Here is a 23127-nt window from a genome sequence, read left to right on the forward strand (position 1 = left end):
GAATCGCGCCACCTCCGGGCATTCCCACAATATATGGAGAAAGGTCCCCAAAGAACCACACCCACGCTTACACAACCCGTCCACAGCATAGCCCATACGCATCAGACTCGGCCCCGTAACATAGACCCTATGGAGTATCTTGAGCTGGACGAAGCGAAGGCGAGCCGGTATGGCCACCTCTTTCGGGGAGGCCACCGCAGACACCCAGTCCTCGTCATCCAGCTCCAATCCATCAGCCCCCCACGCCTCACGAAGGCCAGTCAGCAGTCCCGAGCGATCATTGATGAGTTTTTTGTAAATTAATGAAATCGTGCCGTCCGGTACATGCCCATCTAGCACTCTATCCTCCAGAGGGGAGTACTCCGGGATGGAGGCAACGTCCGGGAATACGGAGCACAACGCATGACGGATCTGCATATATCGAAAGTACTCCCTGTCCTGCAACTGGAATTCCGTCTGCAGCACATCGAACGTTTTGAATCCCCCCCTCGTCCAGAGATCGCCCACCCTGCTGATGCCTATCATGTCCCACTTCTCAAAGCCCTTCGAGGTCCACAGGGAGATTTATTGCAGATTATACTTCTTGTCAGTCAGTCAAAATTACTTTATTCGGTTCAATTCAAAAACCATAAAGGTACAATACATACAATAAATAACATTAAAAATAGACATTTACAAATATATTTAAAACAATAATAAAAATAAGACTTGGTCAAATTTAATCAGAGTTCAAAAATATACTTAAAAACAACACTATGTCCACTCAATTTTTTTCCTTAATCTCATCGCAATGGCCAAAAAATTAGCTATATTAAATGTCTCCCAAGTAGTGCCTAACAGCTGGAGATACATAAGAGCAGGTTTGACTTGTCTAAATCCTTTATGTTTGATAAGGGGGATGATAAACTTTTTGCGGAGAGGGGACAGATGTTCACAAAAAAAGATAAAATGGACAGTATCCTTAATGGAGAATCTGTCACAAGAACAGATCTCCAAATCCCTGTCTTTCATCCACCCTGGAGATTCAGTGAGCAAAAGATGGAATTTGTTCAGTCTAAACCTGATCAATAAGAAACGATGGTTCATATTATTCACGATGGTCAAATAAGGTTCGATATTACTAGAAGTAACAATTAGCTGATGAGCCTTTACTGTGGGTTTAACTAGCTCCTTTTCCTCCCTGGCTAGGGTTGTCCGATGTTTGTGTAGGTCTTTCACCCATTTTGTGTCCCCCTTTAACAGATTGTTTGGGTTGTCAAATAATTCTGGGCGACCTAATTCATTAGTTACATTTTTAACATAGACTCAGCCAAGGGATAGCCTTGCCGTACTCAAGGGATAAACAATCCTTTATAATTTCACGGTTTAACTCAAGATCCGGATTTTGCCAGATTGATAGCCATTTTAATAGAGGAGCCAAAGCTATCCGATCTGTTGAATACTCAACCCCACATTTTTGATGGACAATATAACCGGGGGTTGCCTGGGGAAGTGATAGGATGGATTTAAGAAACTTGTCTTCTACCACCTGGAGATCCTTTACATTTTTAATACCCCACAAGTCCGCACCATACATAGCTATGGAAATACATTTAGCTGCATAAATATTCAACATAGCCTGCATTGGCTTTACCCCCAGTTTACGGGCAAAATCCAAGACACCTGAGATTGACCTGGCAAAGGCATTTCGTTTGGCTGCTAATTGAGGGACCCATGAAGATTTGTCATCAAAGATGACCCCCAAATATGGGAAACTAGTAATTCTAGATAGGACATGGCCCTCACAGAGCATGGTCTTAGCTCTCTTGGGTTTGCAACCTACAGTCATAACATGGGATTTAGCGAAATTCACGCTTAGATCAAGTCTTTTCATGAAGTCAGCAAAAGAATCTAAAAGACTTTGCAACCCTACTGCCGTGCGTGCTAGCAACGCAGCATCATCTGCATATAGTAATGCAGGAATACAATACTTCCCTGCCCTCGGAATATCCTTACATGATTCGATTAAGGCAGTGGCTAGGTCATTAATATAAAGGGTAAAAAGCAAGGGGGCTAAAATACAGCCCTGCCTAACTCCCTTAGAAATTCCGATCTTGCCTGTACTGTTACCCAAGCGGTCGAATCGAACGGTGGCAGTAAGATCTCTATGTAGATCTGCTAAAAAGTAGACGATGTTTTCATCTAAGCCACGCTTTAGCAGAAGTTCCCATAATTTCGACCGATTCACTCGGTCAAAAGCCGAAGATAGGTCCATAAAGGCAAGATATAGCGTCCCTTTCTTGGCTATGGTATATTTACCTATGAATAGGTAAAGATTCAGGCTTTGGTCTATGGTACCCCGACCCTTACGAAACCCATATTGTAAACATGAAAGGGTGTTAGTATCTTCCAACCATTCTGTTATTTTATCCAAGACTACTCGCCCCAGGGCTTTTACTGCGGAATCAATGAGGGAGATAGGACGATAGCAACTGGGATCCCCCCGTTTGCCCTTTTTAAATATGGGTATGATCACGGACTCTGACCAGGTGTCCGGAATGCCTGCGACACACACCCTGTTAAAAATATTCATTAGAACTGTAGACCAGGTCTCAATATCTGCTTTAAAAAGGTCCGCTGGGACGCCATAGGGTCCTGGAGCCTTATTACTCTTCATCTTACCGATGGCCTCAGCCACCTCAGCCTTGGTTACCGATAAAGTATAATGGTTTGAAGTGGGGAGAGGGAGATTCAACCCTTCTTGTATTTTGTACTCTTTTGTAACATGCATACGTCACTTTTCCTCTTGTAAGGTATCGTTTGCTACCTCTTGTATTTTGTTTGCTTTTCATACATGCACAATTGTGACCATTGCCTCATGTAACGTAACATTTGTGCTTGTGTTTTGAGTGTCTGCCATTTATTGCATTATTATACCTATACTTGTACGCCTTTGTAACATGCACACATGTTACTTTTTCCTCTTGTAACGTATCGTTTGGTACCTCTTGTATTTTGTTTGCTCTTGATACATGCACAATTGTCACTATTGCCTCATGTAACGTAACGTTTGCTTTTGTAACATGCTCACTTTTATTTTTCTCCTCATGTATCATTACTCTTCCTATTGTGAAGCACTCTGACACCTTCGGGTAAAGTCTGCGCTATATAAAAATGCATTAAATAAAATAAATAAAATAGGGTGAAGTGTTAAAACGCATGAAGACAGTTAGGCCACTAATCACTTATCACTATGGTGGGGGGGGGGGGGGGTATGGAGCTGCTCGGGCAGATAGGGTCTTCTGGAGCTCAGGGAGCTGGAGGACTTATTCCCAGATGAGGTCACAACGGATCAGGGACTGGGTGATGGAGGGGAGCAATAAACATGAAAGTACATGCAGGTGAAACCATGCTGTCAACAAGTCAAGCTTTTCCTATGGAGCATCCAAGCTCTGGAATGAATTACCGGTCCTGTTTAGGAAAATGCTGAAGACCTGGCTATTTCCCTTACAGGAATGAAGCTTTCACCCGATTCTTCACTCGTTTCCTTGACACTCCCAGCACCAGAAAGCCTCCGCATTTTTACTTACTTGCATAGCTCCTAGCGTCTGCTGAAGGGAGGTCAGGATTATTGGGTGTGTGAAGCGGAGTTCCAAATGTCGGAATGAGGGGTAACCTGTGGCTTCAGTTTCCAATTTGGTAAAACCCCGTTTTCCCTCTTTCCGCCCTGTATTCCAGGCCAATTGCCCCAGTAACAACTAGAGAAATTATCATGGGGGGAAGACTGTGGCTCCTAGCACACTTTCCACCTGACAATGTGGGCTGATTGCTAACACTTTGTGCCAGGTTTGCGCACAATAAGTGATGCAAACCGGCGCAAAGTATAGTTTTGTGATGAACCTCCCAGCCTGATTATAACAGGAAATGATCCCTAAATCTACACAAAGTAGCGCTTATGCTACTTTACATCAAGGAGTGGTTCCAAGGTTGCTACATGCCTTCTCATGCAATCACCCATGGATTTTAACGCAAAGCTGTGTATACTGAAAAAGATAGTACTTTGCTCCAAAATGTAATATCTGCTCAAGACTGGCTGGCATAAGGTTTGAGAAGTTTTTTTTTTTCTTAAAATGTTTCCAACTTTTCATGTGTGCCGCACTGTTCAGCCTACATGTAAAGTGGGAAAAGTGTCGCACTTTGTGTTAGCATAGTATTTTGTACTGGAAGAGTACCTTCCCAGTTCAAAACCTTTGCTTGACATTACTTATGCACTGTTACACTATGGTGCAACGGAGGGAGACAGAAACTACTTCATTCCACTTACGCAATGTTTGCTGTTGCGCCGCATTGCGTAAAACTGCCCCTGATGGTCAAGTTATCCACAACCACTATTTGCTCCCGATCTGACGTTAACTGGATGACTCGAATGAAGCCGCTTGGTACCACTGTGGTCGCACTGATCATAGATGGGGGCTGTTCACCCCCCCACACGTTAATTGTCAATCTTTTTATTTTTATCTTCAGGGATAGAAGTGTAAGCTTTGTCAGCTGTTACTAGTAATATGCCTTGCTATTTATTGATCTATCGTTGTTCATTTTAATTTTTGTTTGTAAAAAGCAACATGCATAGTGAGGAATATTTGCATTTTTCACCAATGTTCTGAATGGTGTGTTTGTTTTTCCCTCTCCCAATCCCTTCTACCTTCCAGGCAGGTGAAAAGAGTGTTATTCATTCCTTATGCTCTTCATAACCGAGACCACTACGCCAAGACTGCGAGGCAGAAGTTTGAAAGCTTAGGTAACATTTTATGCACATAAAGCAATTGTTATTATGTGAATTTTCCTGAAATTGCTCGCCCCGTATACTGGCGCACAGAGGATACAAACATGCATTTTTTGTTGCAGTTTTAAACAGCGCGATCTTGGCCCGAGGACATTAGATTAGATTTACATGAGCACCAGTTTACATTACATAAATATTTTTTCTTTAGGCAAAGAGAGATTCACTTATCTGTCTGGAATCCTGTGCTGGAAAGTAGAGGATCCTGCCAGATCCCGGTAGCTAAGACCCAGAGAAATGTGCTGGATTTGTCCTTGTGTCATTTTCTTTTACCAGGACATGATTCAGCAGCGCCCGCACGTGCTTTGATTCTGTTCAGCAAAAGACACACAATTGATGGACGGAATGCAGAGCAAATCAAAACATTCACCCCCAGTCAAGAGATCTGGGTTAAATCATCATTCTTTTGCTCACCATGCCACCCCAGTTTAGACCTGACCATATGCAAATCAGTCTTGATCCTGTGCTTCATGGGAACAGTCCAGCCCGAACTGCCAAGCCAGGTCCTCCCTGGACCGGAAACAAGCATTCTAGGACCGGTTTCGGGGTTTCACCCCTCTTCAGCCAGGATAGCTTGATTCCAGTGGCACAGTGAGCCCAGGACTCACGTCTGAGCATACCTGGCGCACTTAGGGCGAGAAAGCAAAAGACACACAATTGATGGCCCCCGAAACTGGTCCTAGGATGCTTGATTCCGGTCCAGGGAAGACATGGCTTGGCAGTTCGGGCTGGACTGTTCCCATGAGGCACAGGGTCAAGACTGATTTGCATATGGCCATGTCTGAAGTGGGGTGGCGTGGTGAGCAAAATAACGATGGATTAAACCCAGATCTGTGACTGGGGGTGAATGTTTTGCCAATGTGCAACATTCCGTCCATCATCTTGTTTGTTTTGCTGTTCGCCCTATGTGGGAAGGGTATGCCCAGACGTGGGTCCCGTGCTCACTACGCCACTGGAGTCAAGCTATCCTGGCTGAAGAGGGGTGAAACCCCGAAACCGGTCCTAGGATGCTTGATTCCGGTCCAGGGAAGACATGGCTTGGCAGTTCGGGCTGGACTGTTCCCATGAGGCACAGGGTCAAGACTGATTTGCATATGGCCATGTCTGAACTGGGCTGGTGTGGTGAGCAAAATAACGATGGATTAAACCCATATCTGTGACTGGGGGTGAATGTTTTGCCAATGTGCAACATTCCGTCCATCATCTTGTTTGTTTTGTTGATTCTGTTCAGAGCAGCAACCTGCAGGCAGCAAGGGAGCTTTTTTATCTTCACTTGCAGCGGGGGTTCAAAATAAAGGCCTAATTTAAAGGGCCATCAGCCCTTCTTTTGTTAGAGTATCACTATCTGGAGCCTATTACCAAGATGCCAATGCAATGGAAGGAAACAAAGGTACATGGCTTATCACTTCACAAGTAGTTTAGAGTAGAAACTATGGGCCACATGTACAGCACGTTTTAACAGTCGCAAATGGAGAATCAGGCCGTTTACGACCACTAAAGAGTTGTTTGGCATGTACTAACCCTATTTTGTGAGTCGGTAACCTATTATCGACTCTCAAAATAGGGTTTGCAAGTGGGTATTAGGAAGGGGCACTTTTAAGAGGATTCCTTCCTAATAGCAAGTTGCAGGGTCATGTAGGAATGTTTTGCGACTGGAATCCGGTTACAAAACATTCATATTTTACTGACTCTGTGAAGGAGGAGGTAACCCATACACAAACAGGAAGGGTTCCCCAAAGGACCCCTTCCTTTTTGTGAATGTGGGCGACAACGTTTTTTAAGAGCAGGCAGCTACTTTAAAAAAAATGAAAAGGTAGCTTTTCATTCTTATTTTTGAAATGCATCCTGTTTTTCTTTAACGAAAACTGGCTGCATTTCAATAAAAAAACATTTCTTTATTTAAAAAACAGTCACAGACATGGTAGTCTGATCTGCCCATCCCTGTGATTGTAGGCCATTCCCGATAGGTCGCAGTTTGCGACCTGCCTCATGAATATTGATGAGGCAGGTCAACTGCAACCCCATTGGGAATCACAAACCGTGTCTGAGACACTGTTGTATATCTTATTTGCGAGTTCCTAATTGCTAGTCGCAAAAAGTTACAATTAGGCTCTCGCAAAATGTTTCCATCGTACATGTGGCCCTATGACTTAGACTAAATGAGGGGCAGCGCACACCTTATTTTTCTGAATATACTGATTAAGAAGAAAACTTTTGACCTAGGTTCTACAGTGTTATGCTTGCTGTCAATTCAAGCATATATATTGATATACGGGAAAGAAAACTAGCCTGTGGGGTAGTTTACACTGTGCACAGTACTGTGGGTTGTTAAAAACCCTTTGAATACAGTCCTTTTTAATAACAAGACAATAATCAAATTCAACCAGTCTTGTATGTATAACAACATATGTATTTGATGTCAATTTTCACAAAAATATGTTCATTTTGTAAGACGATCAAAACAAATTGACTATTTATGCCACATTACAATTCTTATGGCTTTTGAGCAAATTAATACGTCATACTCCTTGCGAATAAACAATATACATAGTCAAATTAGAGTGAGCCCGATGCATTTCGGGACTGGCACGTCCCTTCGTCAGGGGAAACCTGTAAATAAAGATGGATGCATTACATGTCTGCTTAGACAGAAGTTTCTGAAGCACACCCTGTTAGAGACCAGCCCACAACAGCAATAAGTGGGTTAGTTGAGGAGCAAAAGATAAGTTTTCGAGGTGGTATTGGCATGATAAAACAACTGATGTTTTGACCCAGATAATTACTATTGCTATGAAGATAATGGTGAGTAAGGTATAAAAGAAACGCCACCAGATAGAGTGTATTATAGATGCCAGAAAACGTGTTGGTCTGAAAAATATCGGTAAACTGTGTAAAAGTCAGCGTGGACCAGTATAAGAGAAACAAAGTTCAGTTTATTTAAAGAATATTTAAAGAATAAAATGAAGAATAGAGGTGTGCTCACCTCCATTGAAAATGATGAATACAAAAATTGAGGCAATGTCAAAAAAGACGCAGACTCGAACGACAACTAGAAAAAATATATATATTACAAAATGAACATATTTTTGTGAAAATTGACATCAAATACATATGTTGTTATACATACCAGACTGGTTGAATTTGATTATTGTCTTGTTATTAAAAAGGACTGTATTCAAATGGTTTTTAACAACCTACAGTACTGTGCACAGTGTAAACTACCCCACAGGCTAGTTTTCTAACCCTATGACTTGGAGGCAGGTTTTTGACTTTGTTCGCTCCCTCTTTGTAAGAGATGTGCATGTACTATAATAATACAAGATTTATCTGTGTGTATGAGCAATTGCACAAATAATGATTTAAATCACATCTACTAATTTTTTATTCAATTGTTTACAGTGCTACTCATTTGTTTCAGTGTGGGGTATCAAGAGCACTTTACCTCACACACACAGGCTCAATAAATCATAAATGTATGTAAATCAATGTACCGGAAATGTTACATAAGACAATGAAGGTTATAAGTGATAAGAATGAAACCTTTTCTACCGCTTGCATCAAAGAATTCTCAATTCTATTAAGGACAAGGATGCAAGAATTATGCTTCTCAAACTTCACTGCAAAACACAGTAGCCAATGAAATCACAATAAACATTTCAGTAAACCACAAACACTTACTTTACCATGCACAGCCCATGACATCACCACACTGTTAGAAGCGGGATTCCCTAGTTGGCTGACGTAGGGACCCTCGCTTCCATGTCAGGGAAAGGAAGGACACCTTCTCAGATAGCCCCCGCTCACCCCCTCGGTAGCTTGGCACGAGCAGCCAGGCTTATCTTCAAGGCAAATGTGTAAAGTATTTGCAACCATGCTCTCAGTGACCCAATGATGACACCACAAAAGGACTCCACACGAGTTTCATAGAAAAACAAGTATATGTTTATATAAAAAGATATACGATGAGACCACTCGATAAAAATCCAACATATGCGTATTTGTAATATTCCTCCTGGCCAGTTATTAGGCCAGCCAGCCCTTGTAGGTTCTGGCGGTATTAATGAGCAATTCTAGAGGATCCAATGCAGTCCTAATGCAATGCTATGCAGTTCGTAATGCAAGAATCAGGCACTTCGCAATGTAAAAATAATGCAGTTTGTTATGCAACAATCAAGCAGTTGGTAATGCCAAAATAATGCAATGCGTAACGCAACAATCAGGCAGTTAGTTATGCAAACTAATGCAATGCGTAATGCAACAATCAGGTAATTCGTTGTGCATAAATAATGCAACAATCCGGCATTTCGTAATGCATCAATCAGGTAGTTCGTAATGCAGAAATAATGCAATGCGTAATACACTCCAGCACCAATCACGGTGCTTTAGAGGGTCTCTCCGCCATTCGTACTGACTCGTGGTCAGCTTCTTCCAACATATGCCCCCAACAGGGGTATGGTGCAAACCAAAGTGCAGCTCCGCACTCCGGCCCCGGTACAGCCACTCCTCGGCAAGTACGGGCCGTGATACAAGCTGAAGCAGGGCGTCGCGCTACCAGAATGGGAGAGGCCGAGAGCATCTCTCTCCGAGCCCCCACCCCGCCCCAGGCAGCGACACACATTACCTGGGGGGTGCGACCTCGCTCTCCTCTCCCGTTTTCGCATCTTGGGCCTCCGATGCGACTTTATGGATTCCGGGCAGTGGCGATAACGAAGATCTCAGGCTGCAAAAAGCACACGCACACAGCGTCGCTGAGACGCACTTGAACTTCGGGTGTGCATGGTCACAGGGCAATCCTCACGAAGGTCTCAGGCGCACAAGCAGACCGCGTCGCCGAGACTCACTTGGACTCCAGGTGCACACGATCACAGGACAATCCTCACGAAGGTCTCAGGCTGCAAAAACCACACGCACACAGCGTCGCTGAGACTCGCTTGGACTCCAGGTGGCCATGATCACAGGGCGCTTCTTACGAAGGTCTCAGGCTGCACAAGGCACACAGCTTCGCTGAGACACCTCTGGAAACTTTTGTGTTCCTGAGTTTCCACAACAGGGAGCCAGCTCTCCTCGGGCCCTTGGGGTTAAGTTACTTCAGGACACAGCACAATAACGTCCTTTCAAGTAGGGGGACACAGCACACAGCAAAGGCTCTTTAGCTTCTCTTTGGTTAAAGCAGCAAACTAAAGGCCAGCCCCAGAACACACAGCAAGGGTTAGTCCTTTCCTTCAGTCTCTTCAGCTGTTTCTTCCTTGGCAGAGGTTCCTCTTGACCACAAAGTAGTGTCAATCCTTTTCAGTCTTGATCAATCCAATGTTCAGGGGTTTCGGCTCTCAGAGTTATACCCGTCAAAGTCTTTGAAGTCTTTGTGTTCAGGGGGGCACTGACCCCAGTCCAAACCAGTTCTGGGTGTCTCCCTGCCAGTGCACCTTCTTCCTTTGATAGTAGTGGTCTGGATCCTTAATCACTCAGCAGGAGATGGAGCCATTGTTTTATGGCAGCAACCCAGGCCTCTTCACCTACAGGGGCTGCTCCTCCCCCCCTACACTCCAGATGCAGGTCAGCCTGTTGCTGTCTCACCTCCTCCCCTGGGTCAAGACATTCCCCTGATCCTATCACTTTCAGATCCAGACAGTCAATCCACAGCCAGGCAGAGACCCACAGAAATGTTAGAGCACAAAAAACCAGCCACATCTAAAAGAGTGGTTTCTTTTTTTTTTTAACAGATTTTTATTTGTCATTTGCACAATATACGCAGGGCTCTGTACCCCAGAGGCCACTGCAGCATCAAGTTACACAGTAATAGAACCGCAAAGGACATTTTCGTTTTTTAAGAAAACAAAACAAACACATTCTTTGAACTTGAATGTCATCTCGGATATCTACCCCCCTCCCCCCAACTTCCCCCCCCACCGCAAGTTGCGCAATTTCCACTGATGGCCGCTCATCCGCCCACACTCAAGGACCAATGGGAGTTAAGAAAATGACGGCCTACCCGATCTAGTGGTGGACCATCCCATTCTGAGCACACACACACCCCCCGGCAGCCCCCCACCCCCCAGACATCAGACCCAACCACTCTAGCCCTGCCCTCATCCCACTAGGAGATCTTCCGTCGCCGTTGGCGACTCCAGCCACAGGCGCCGATAATCCGCCCACCGCTTCCAGATTTTATAGTGCTTACGCGGACAGCCCTGGGCCACAAAGATGGACTGTTCCAGCCCCATACAGAAGTCTAGGCCATTTTTCCAAGCGGCCACCGAGGGAGCCCGCTCATCCTTCCACATCCTGGCAATGTCGTGTTTCGCCAATGTAAGGCCCAGCTGCATAAGGTGCCGTTTATAGATATTGCCCCCGATGCCATCCATGACATGCAGCAGTGCGAGCTGTGGCGTACACGGGAGCAACCCCCCCAGGACCTCAGACAGACCAGAGAAGACCCCCCTCCAGAAGCGGTCCAGTGACGAACAATGCCAGACTGTATGTAGGAATGTGCCCTCCGCCCCACCACACCTGAGGCATTCCGGGGAGGCAACCAGGCCCGCCCGATATAGTCGCACCCGAGTATAGTATACCCGGTGAAGGTACTTGAATTGGATGAGGCGGAGGCGCATCGCAATGGCCGCTCCCCGAGGGGCGGCCAGTGCCTCCCTCCAACCTCCTCCTCCAGCGTACCCACATCCTCCTCCCACACCCTCCGTAACTTGTCCAGAGGAGGCACGTTGTGGGTGACCAGGGACTGGTATATCCGCGAAATCTTTTTGGTTGCGAGATCACCCATGAAGACTTTTGCCTCCAATGGGCTAAACTCTGGAATGGCGGTGAGGCCCTCCAGGCTGTGGGAGAGCGCATGACGGAGCTGGAGGTACCGGTAGAACTGTGTCCGGGGAATGCCAAATTCTTCCTGCAGATCCCAGAACGATTTAAGGGACCCATTCCGCATCATGTCGCCCAGGGTGGAAATGCCGATGTCATCCCATCTGCTAAACCCCTGCAGTGCAGCCAGCTCCGGCAGCTGTCCATTGTGCCACAAAGGGTAAAAGAGTGGTTTCTAAACACACAATGCAACAAACACCTTCACAAAAAGATGTGTTATTGAATTGTGAGTTCAGACACACTAAACTTCACCTCTCCATCGTAAGCCTTTGGGAAGATAGGCTGGAAATATATTACACAGCCTTCCCAATTCTGTCCTATGGGCAAGATGGCCTTTCAACAGTGAAAAACGAAATGGAGAGTATTTCACTGTTGGGACATGGTACTCACCTTAGTACATGTCCTACCTTTCACCTACACTGCACTCAGCCCAGGGGGGTACCTTGGACCTACCATAGGGGTGTCTGATATGCATAGAAAGGGAAGGGTAAGGCCTGGCAAGTGGGTGCACTTGTCAGGACAACATGGCAGTTTAACAAACTGCGTGCAGGCACTGCAGTGGCAGGCCTGGGTTCTCTCTTTAGGGCTACTTGTGTGGGTGGCACAATTAGTGCTGCAGGTCCACTAGTAGCATTTGCATTACTAGCCCTGGCACACACAGTGCACTCTACTAGGGACTTTACTAGTAAGTCAAACATACCAATCATGGACAACCAATTACCATTACACTTTACACAGGGAGCACTTGCACTTTGACACTGATCAGCAGTGGCAAAGTGCCCAAAGCATCTAAGTTGGCAACACCATCTCAGAAAAAAGGTCTAGGGAGAATGCAAAAGGTTTAAGGAACTTTAGCCACAAAGGGCCAAGTCCAACACACACCATCTACCAATCAAGGCCTGGGATGGCCTATGAGATCTGCTGTCCCCATTGCGCTTCTCTTTTTTTGCGAGAGTCCAACCAGAACATTTTGAACAACAATAACTGTCCAGAACAAGCATTTGCAATGCAATAGATCTCATATTTACGAGAGTTTGAGCTATTGGCATTGTAAATGACAATGCCTTTTATTTATGTGTTGTTTTTAAAACAGATAAATAAAAGGCATTGTCATTTACAATGCAAATAGCTCCAACTCTCTCTCATGTGAGGCCTATTGCATTTCAAATGTATTTGGCACCTGTGCTATGAAAATAAACAAAAAGGGTCAGGAGACCGTGCTCGTCACAGTATAACTTTTGTATCTGAGAAGCATTACACAAGGGGAGGTTTTACAGCAGCACATCAAACATGATAAATTGTTCTAGTGTTTTTAAAGCCTGCCAGCTGAGCTGTATCACATACAATGAATACATAAATAATGCTACAGCGGGGAGAGTAGGAACGGTCAGTGAAATGATGGATTAGCTTGGACCCCGTGGCATCGCACCCAGTGGACTGTGGACATGGTTATGAGAAGGCTCTGGTGACCTAGCACGGTCCTCGCTGCAAAGGCACATAACACATGTGTTAGAACCAGGGCCAGATGTGCAGCAGTCATATGTTCGAGCTCTCCTAAGATCTGTGTGTCCTCTTAAGAACAAATGCCGTTTACCCCCTTAATTAGAAAATAAATACAGAAAACAAATTCTATTTTCCAGGTTGCAGGCCTTTCTCTGTTTGCTTCATTCAGACTTTACAAAGTTTCAACAATAACGTTAAGACACTGTATGAATAAACAAAAAGCCCAACCATGTAGTACCCGCATTCATTGTGACTGGCCATAAGACGTGTTGATACACGAAAGTAGGTTGCTTGGAGGTGCAGAGGGTACCTCGTGTACGTGAGGTGTGAGACATGTGGAAAGTGTTGTGTGGAATGACCAGCCATTACATCTAGACGCCTTACCTTTTTTTGTTGCAGTTTTATTTAGCGCAAACTCGACCCAGAGGTACTGGTGCGCTTTACATGAGCACTAGTTACCTGACACATAGCGGCATTTATTTTTGGTAGGCACGGTGAGATTAAGTGATTTGCCCAGAATCACAGGATGCCGAGCTGACGCCGAGACTCGAACCTGGTTCCCCAGCTCCATAGTTGGCAGCTCTGGCCGTTAGGCCACATCCTTGTCATAAATACACAAACATTCCAATAACAGAGCACAGCTTCCATAATATAACCCTTCAATAGATTGAGGAACACATGATAAGCATCTCTACGAACCAGTGGGGGCTGTAAACTTTACCCCATTGCCACTAAGGCCTGGCCCAGGGGAGGCGGAAGAGTGGAGGCATTTATTACTCGAGACAGATGTTGTGGGAACTGCCTCTGGGCACATGCCACTGTCCAATTTTTACGCAGGATGTGGTTTCCTGCTGTTAATGTCCATTGTGATAGCAACAGCGTAAAATAATTTGCGATATTTGCCTGCTGTTAACAGGGGAGGTGTCCTTCCAGAAAACAAAATAGAGACCCGGGGATGTCCTAGCCACAGTGGCGATGTGGGACTTCCCCGTGGGCTGCTACAGTGAGAGCTTTGGAGTTGCTGCTGGTCCGCCGTGTTACTGGAAACTTCACCTGAGTGTGAGCATCACTCGCTTTACTAGAACACCAGCTACCCAGCGCACTTTTAAAACAAGTACACAGTGTGCACTATAAAGATTTCCAAAACGCATTTGTTCATGCTTCATGAAAGAAAGAAATACATTTAAAACTGAAAAGTTCACTTAAGTTCCAATTACAGTTTAAAATCCGTTAAAGTGGCAGCTAAAGATAAAGGCACTGTATGCAATGATTTTAAATACTTGTAACGGATCTCTAGAACTGTAATATATCCAACAACAAGTATAAACACATTTGTCAAACGTGTGAATTAAAAAAAATGACATGTATTTTAACAGTTCTATACATTGCTAACAACTATTTCTTAAACGTATCATTTAGCAGCTGTTACTTACGTGTATGCAGTAAAAGAAGTAATACTCACGACTGTTATCTGATTAAACTGGATATAATCCCACACCCATGCTCCGTGCTTACACCATCGTCTGTGGTGTTCGGGAGAGGAGGGGCGGGTGGAGGGCGCGGGCCGAAGGGGAGAGGTATGAATGAAACAATGTTGTTTGTATTTTCTGTCCTTTCATTCTTGAAATTGCCTAAAACAGTGTGAATGGCATCCAGCATCTGTTTCTGCCTTCCCTGAGAGCACACGAGTTGGGAGAGGACTCATGCTTCGGGCAATTCGACTTACCACACTGCCTTGAAGTTTCAATGCGGGCTCTGCTGAGTGGAGGGGGCATGGTAATTAAAGGTGGCTTGCTAAGTCCTCTGTATTTACTCAGTGAGACAGTTTTCAGATTTTCTTTTCTTGTGGAGCATGTCGCTAAAAGCAGATAAGTTCAGCCGGTTCATTTCTCGCTAGAGACAAGCTCTCCCGGAGGCTTTTCAAAGGCAGATACGGCTTGGCGAGTCACGCTTTGTTTAGTCAGGAAGCCAGTGGAGTATCTGCAGCTGTTCTCTCTGGCAGCATGTTAATTTGAAACTTGCATCGGCATGAGGGGTAAAAATAAAGCTATTCTATTCCTTCTGCCAGCAGCAGCAATGTTTTCTTGAACGACCTTTAAATTACAAGCATCTGCAGAGTCGGCAATTAAAACAGGAAACAAAATGGTTCATCTGTAGAGGTTTTTGGTTTCCTGCGGCGCAAGAGCGGTGGTGGGGGATAAAGGAACTCGAGCAACGGGCGGGTGAGGAAAGGGACAAAGAAAGACACATTACGGCACAATCCCATGAACAAATGAAGAGCGCAACTCTGGAAAGTTTGGTTTGGGATGGGGGAAGGGAAGGGGAGGGAAGGGAGGAGCAGGTAGGCTTTCCAATAAGAAGCCAGTAAACAAGTTACCAGCACACCCTCCTACGTCATGGCAAACAAAGATGGTGTCGGCCTGTCCAGATGGGCCGTCCGAAAAATGAACAGGGCGGTAACAAAGAAGCCCAATTGCCAATCAAGCGCCAGCGTTTAACATGAAAAGCTGGCGCGAGCCAATTAAAAAGAAGGGCGTGGCTTAAAGTCTCCTTCTCAAAGCATATCGATTGCAAAAGCCCTCGCATGGCGAGAGCTGCGCATGCACGCTGCTAATGGCAGGCGAGACCTAAAAACCCCTTCAACATCCATCATTGGAGTATCACTCTGCTCCTTGAAGGGTGCCATCCTATCCTCTACTGTGATGAGAACCGACTCCCCAATGGACTCAATCGTCAACCAGAACTGCATCCAGATCCTCAGCGTACAACCCTTCTTGCCATCTGAGCCTGCAGGAAAAAAAACACCCATAATGACACCCATACTTTACCCTATAAATAAAAACAAGGGTCTGCATTATCTTATAAATAATAATGCTTTTAGAAGTATCAATCGCACTAAACGTTAATAAATACAAGAAGATCCAATTAGATACAAGCGTGTGTGATAATTCTCACCACCATGTCCTCGATAGAATAACAAATTCTTTGACACAATAGCTATAAGATTTTTCATTCTATGTCAGAATCGGAGGCTTCAGATTTATTATTGTTCAAAGCTGACCCACAACAACAGAGGCCACATCAACAATCGGATTATGATAAAAAAAAAAAGACCAGTCAGCAGTTGCCATAATGTTTTCCAAATGAGACCCCAAAAAGCAAGATTTTGAGGCCATGTCACGTCTCTTCAAATGGGCATCAAAAAGGGAAGTGCTCTATGCCAGCTTCTGACAACAACCCTTAACTCATGTATCCAGTGTGGCCAACTTCACCAGCCTGGAAGGTTTCTGCAGAGCAATAAGTATTTTCCCGCCAGTAGTCTGACGCAGTTCCCTGTACAATCCTGATAGTCCTTTAAACAGTGCACTACGCAGACATTGATTGTCCGGGAACGCCGGGTAACTCGTGCAGGGTGAATGCGTCTTAGCACGATTAGAAATCCAAAATACGGTTAATGAATCGGACTGCAGTGACTGATCAGGAAAACATTGACATCTACCGGAAGCTATATTCCAGAGCTTTGTCCTTTCTGTGACTACATATACTAAATGTATGCTATTGAATTTACTTGTAGACGCCATAGGCTTGCATGCTTTGATAGGGTGAAACGCGTGTTGGCTAGAACAGTGTTGTTTTGGAAAAAACTTAAAAATATGGAACCAGGATTACATTCCTTCGCAATTCAATTCGTCTTGGATTAATATACCCCATATCAATATTGTGTCAAAAACTTTGGGAAGAACTGAGTCGGAAATTCTTGGAGGAGACACATCACTTTTTTACATGTAATTCAAAATGAGATGTAGTTGACCCTACCCTCATATGAGCAACATTCGATCCATCACACCAAAAAGGAAGTGTACAAAAGCGGGCATTGATTGGAGGGCCTTGAATGTGTTGGACCTTTAATGTATGTACCAGAAAGGGAAGTGTCTATGCCAGCTACTGACAACAGTGTGTTTGGCAGGACCTCACATGATTTCAGCATGTGAGGTCGTGCCAAACACACTGTGAATCATTTATGCGTGCTATTTGGGGCAGAGCACTGAATCAGTTAGCACGCCGCACCATTGCTATGAGCAGTTAAAGAACAGTCATGAGTACAAAAAAGGTGTACATGCTACCATTCTCATTGAGCTTCTGACAACAACCATTTAACCCATCTGGCAAGTGTAGCCGACGTCACCAGCTTGAAAGACTTCTGCAGAGCAATAAGTATTTGCCGCCAGTAGTCTAAAGCAGTTCCCTGGATTGTCCGTGAACGCTGGAAAATTCGCACAATGTGAATGCGTCTTAGAAAGATTATAAATTTGTACGATTATACATTTGAAATACCACACCAGAAGGTGAAAAGACTCTTCCTGTTAAATCCAGGGTCCTTGCAATCGAGACATGTCTGCATGAAATGAGACACAAAAGTACTGAAAGCTTTGCTGACAACTGCTTCCTGGAAAGATCTTCATTATTCGGCCATGCTCTTAGGAATCTAAGGACCACATTCACATCCCACAAAATTGAATATGTGGGTATAGGAGGCTGGATTAAACGGATACCCCACAACAATTTACAAACCACTGGTCTTCGGTCCAAAGTATGATGGCCACAGAAAATTATGAATCGATCTATAAGCCAAGCCCTGACTGCCAACGGAGACCGAATAATTCACAATCAGATGAAAATCTGCGGATTGGAATCCACACTCTGTTCGTCGCACCAACAAACCCATCAGTTCCATGCTGAAGCATATCGTTTGTGAGTGTGCAATTGTTTGAGATAGAAGGAAGATGGTTCTTAAAGAGCCAGTATTTATCTGCATCTTCTGAAACCCTCCAATCCATCGATATCAATCGGTCTGACAGAATCCGAGGGTGATGAAACCCAGATGGGTCCCGGAAGGTTGGAACCTAAATCTGGGTCTGACACATTAACAACAACAAAGGGAATCAGGGCTGAGCCATCCCAAAAGACATCACTGCCTTCTGGTGCCTCATCTGAGAAATTACCCTCGGAATCATGATGAACTGGGGAAAGGATAATTAATGTTCCCCTGCCAGTTCTAGAGGAAAGCATCCAAACTCGCTGCAAGGGGATCTTAGTTCCAGTTGAAGAAAATCAGGAGTTGTGAGTTCAGACGGAAGGCAAAAAGATCCACTACACCAGGACACCACAGCAGGTTGAGGCACTGGAAAAGTCTAGGATGCAACCTTCAATTGCTAAAGTCCCTCAGGAATTGAGAATTCCAATCTGATGCCACATTTACCCTTGCACTCCTAGAGTGCTCAGGAGCAGAGCGGGGGGACGCTCGTTTAGGTCCCTGGCCCCAGCCCTATGGAACTCTATTCCAACTGCGGCGCGCAGCACACAAGATCACTGGGAATTTAGAAAACAGATCAAAACCTGGCTGTTTTCATCCATCAGGCACACGATGTGCGAGCTTGGAGCACTTTTGCCCTCCAGGCTCTCAGAAACTAATACCTGGCTGTCTTTCCATCTGGCTAGCAACCCTCACCAAGGCCACCCGTCCTCGAGCGCTGGGATGCCCCGTTGTTGGGGTAGCCATGCACTATACAAGCACCTCTAACATAACATTTTTCTTACCCAGGATGTACCCCACTACTACTGAAATTTTGTTGCGGAAACAAAAGTGATGAATCCTTGGCAATCTCTGCTAGGGGTCGGGGACTGAGTCCTCGCCACATCCACCCAGTTTGTTGCTCAGGCCTCGAGAAATGTCCTTGCTCTTTTGCTATGGAGAGTCAGTCCGATTTTATCAGGCCAAGCTATTTTTATGGCCGACTAGCCCATTCTGGCCAGCAGACAAAGAGCAAGTGTTCTATTCAATCAGAAAGTGAATGAGCAATAAAGATGCACTTAAATCTTGTTTTTATCTTATCATATTTACTCTGCATTCAGAGACAGAGGTCAAAAATCAGTTTGTTAGTCTTCTTGTGATTACTCGAACTGCAAAGTTAGAGGATTTTGTAAAGTGAACTGTCTGACACTTTAGCTGTACAAAGAGTGTGAAATTAAAGGATGCCAGATTTTTTTCTAACTCACAACATGTAAATAGTTAATGGGTAAACTGTACGAACACTTTAAAAGAAGTTTCATTAGTTATGAAAGCACATGTTTAATAATTCTGTGTGATGTAAAACAACATCTTGTTAGGATGAAAACCAAACAGAGCACTTTACTTGGTGATGTGCATTTTTGCTGAAACCCAATTCCCTCACATTATTGTTTATACGCTATATAGTTTTATTAGTAAAAATGCATTTTTTTAAGGGGGAAAGTTTGTGGTCATTTCGTTAGTGATGTGCTGTCTGTAAATGACTGTGCATCACAACATCATGCTTAGTTTAGTAATATCTTTATTAAAAGTGAGTTTTTCAACATGAACTTAGAAACATTCCTGCCCCTGCCCTGATGGCAATGCTATTAGTAAACTGAAAGGCAAGTCAGGGGTCAGAAATGCTGAACTCAATATTTGAAGGTGCTCTTTCATGTGATGATGAAGAAAATGGCGGCTCTGTAAAATAAAATATCTGCCTAGGATCACACAATTTGAACCAAGTTAACGGGTCAGGTACATTACAGTAAGGTCGAGATTATTCAAGTCACTAGACCTGCAGGTCTAGTAACATTTTTATGATTTTTTTCGAGGCCTATTGACGTACCTCACCACAGAGACCTTTTCTATCTGCTGAAGAATACAACATTGAGATTTGTGAGGAGACTGTTTCTTGATCGCAAAGGATGCCACCAACCGTTCTAGACAGTTGATATGTATCTGCAGTTCCGATGGGGACCAATGGCCTCCCGTGGAAACTGGGCCACATCTCGCTCCAGAGCCCCAGCTGCTGGGCATCTGATTCCATAACATCTGGAATGCTGCTGAATATGGTCTAGCCACCAAGTCATCTCTACTTTGTTTTCCTCCGGAAGGGAGATCCGTTCTGAATACGACAAACCCTTCTGCAGACAGAGGATCTTTAGGCGTTGAAGAGACCAGTAATTAAGAGGACCAGGAAAGATCGCCTGAATAGATGACACTATAAGCCACACAATCCTGGCTAGGGTTTTCAAAGAGACCGTCAAAGAGGAGAGAGCCCACCTCAGCTCCTTCTTGATCGACAAAACCTTTTGAGAGGGAAGTTCTAGATGGGCCGGACAGAGTTGATCTGGAATCGCAGAAATTCCATAGTATGGGAAGGGATTAGACACAATTTCAGAACATTGATTATGAAACCCAAATCCTGTAGCAACTGATTCACCCATTTTAAATGGGGTAGGACTTTTTCCCGATCTTGGGCCATTATAATCAAATGATTAAACGTACCCCTCTAAATCTGATTGTACCACCGCTTTCATTAATTTGGGGAAGCATTAATGGGCCAGAAGAAAGCCAGATCAGCAACTTCCTGCACCAGAAATATTGTGCTGACAAAACCCTTGAGATGCGGGTGAGTGAACACAATCGCCTCTTTGCGTAAAAGTTCTAAGATCTCTGCGTCAACTAAACTTCTCTCCTGTCGGGAAACAGATAGAGGAGGAGGCCTCTCTGGCTGCCTTGGCTCCCCATAGAATTCCAGTTTGAATCCCTGCACAGTCTCTAGCACTCATGGGCCATTCTTAATCTGGCGTTAGTTTGATAGGAAGTGAAGCACTCTGCACCCCAGTATGACTTTTGAGGGAGGACTAATGGGTACCCGATTATGAAGCGTCTGCATCCCCAGCTGATTCACCTTGATAATTTGCTTGTTGAAATGCCCTCGACCCTGGTGGTGTCTGGCAGGATAGAAGTTTCCTTGATTCGAGGTATTCCACCCCCTCTGCCCCAGGGTAGGAAGCCTCAGTAGGAGGCATGGTCAAATACACTGCCTGACTCTCGGCCTCTTTAGTGTCCGGCTCTTGTAAAAAATATATTGTGGAAGACTGCACCTTGTCCAAAATCGAAAGTGTCCCAAATTTGCCCAAATCCTTTACAAAGTGATCACCCAACAGTTGTCCATTCAGCATAGGGCCCGCCTCCAAAGGAGCAAATTATGCCAACTTAGGGTCAATGTGCATAAGAATAGAGTGATGGCACTCCAATGATATTGCGCAAGTGCTGTTGACCAACAAGAATATTGCCCGCTGGCCCCAGCCTATAAAGACATCTGGATCCACAGGAGAATCTGTGTCCTTAGCCTGAACTTCCATTTCCAGGATCTTGGTTAACGAGCCAGACTAATCCAACACCGTGTCGTGACAGCCACGCCAGGAGCAGTCTATACCTTTCCTGAGGTGGGGGGCGACTAACGAGCAGTGAAGGCCATCAAAAGATCGCACCAGTGTGTGTTGTATATATAAATACATTCTAACTCCTGCGCTCAACTTTAGGTGACCCCGGGGGGCGCTAGGTGGCGCACGACCATAATGGCCGCTCCACTGTGAGTCTCCGGTGGCTCAGCCTAATAATCCTCTAATTCTCCTTTGGAAACCGGGAGAAAACATTCCACAACACCAGCCGCGGGAGAAGACAAATCCCAGCCGGCTCCGGTATCAGTACTAGCAGTCTCCGAGGTCGGATACACCCTCGGAAAGCGTCATCAGCCGTGATGGGGGACGAGAACGAGACGGCGGAGGGCCCCTGCGGCTGCACCGGCCACGCAAGTCCCCGGCCTTACACGTGGCATTGGGCCGCGACTGGCGGGCCAGTCTGACATTGCCACGAGAAGACCGATCCTGCCAGATTCACAACCGACTACACAGCGCCCCAAAGATCCACGGTCGCGGACACCCCCCGGCTGCCCAATCGCCTGTCTGGTGAGGAGAGGAGCGTATCGAGCCCAGGGGTCCACCGGAACGCACGGGCGGGGGGGCGTGCGGCAGCCAGGGACGCATGGTCTGACCGGGGGCGGATTGGGTCCATTCAACGCAACGGGGGTGCCGGTGCCTCCCCCCGCCTGCCATCACACGTGTGGACGTGTATAGCATCATCTCGGCCTAAACGGGTCATTGTGCGCCAGCTTCGGGGAAGACGCCTGGGGCCTCTGTTGGCAGAGGGGGGACACTCCCTTGAAACCTACCGCTGCTCCATACCCTTTTGCACAAGTGGCTCCTCTACGCACTCTGCAGCGCGCCCACTGCAATCCCTGTGTGGGGGCCCACTGGGCTCCACGGGGAACAAGGCTACCTGGAAGGGAGGTGCACCCCTCGCGCTAACTCCTCTACCTAGGACTAACGGCCCCTGAGCTGCCTTATTGTTGACCAGCCGAAGGCCTCTCTGACGTGATGCCGGACCTGCCCTCATCTGCAGTACATGCTGTTAGCATAGTCGCTACCATCCCCACTGCGGTGCGAAGTGCTCTTCCATTCCACCGCCATCCAACACCTCTGGTCCTATTGCAGTAGGCGAGCAGCCATTTTTCACTATCAGCCTTGGGACAGCCTGCGTTGCTTGGCACACGACCTGGTTTACATGGGGTGCAGAGCGCACTCCCTCACGCTGTTCCTACCCCTACCAACCGGAACATGGGGAAGCCCAACGGGCGGCAGCCCCAACTCGTCTTTGACGCCAGGAAGGCAGTCACCCGGTCAAACGCAGAAGAGCAAGCCCACCCGGTCGCGGACCCGCCGCAAGCGCAAACTCCTGCTTCTGGTGATGAGGTGAAGACGCTATTATTGGCAATGCAACAGAGTCTCACGGCTCTATTTAGCAAGATGGACACGATGAACAGTCGCCTGGATTTTCTAGTGTTGAAGGTAGACAAACACAATGAGCAGATTAAGGAGGCTGAGCGCAGGATCTCGGACACGGAGGACACTACGTCTCAAATGCAGCAACAAATGGCGCAGATGGACAGGCTCCTGAAAGTAATAGCTTCTAAGAATGAAGATTTGGAGGCCAGAATTCACAGAAATAATATACACGTCATAGGAATTTCGGAGTC

The 23127-nt window shown here is 45.7% G+C and overlaps 1 protein-coding gene across 3 annotated transcripts in view; it reads left to right on the forward strand.

Moving 5' to 3' along the window:
- Nucleotides 1-23127, forward strand: part of LOC146858186 (alpha-aspartyl dipeptidase-like) — a 193355-nt gene that overhangs the window by 63212 nt on the left and 107016 nt on the right. For all 3 annotated transcript variants that reach the window (XM_085648954.1, XM_085648952.1, XM_085648953.1), the window contains one exon: nucleotides 4689-4777. In XM_085648954.1, coding sequence (XP_085505080.1) covers nucleotides 4689-4777 — 89 coding nt within the window. The remainder of the gene's footprint in view (nucleotides 1-4688; nucleotides 4778-23127) is intronic.

Source organism: Triturus cristatus, chromosome 3_2, assembly GCF_964204655.1.
Source record: "Triturus cristatus chromosome 3_2, aTriCri1.1, whole genome shotgun sequence".
NCBI classification, from domain to species: domain Eukaryota; kingdom Metazoa; phylum Chordata; class Amphibia; order Caudata; family Salamandridae; genus Triturus; species Triturus cristatus.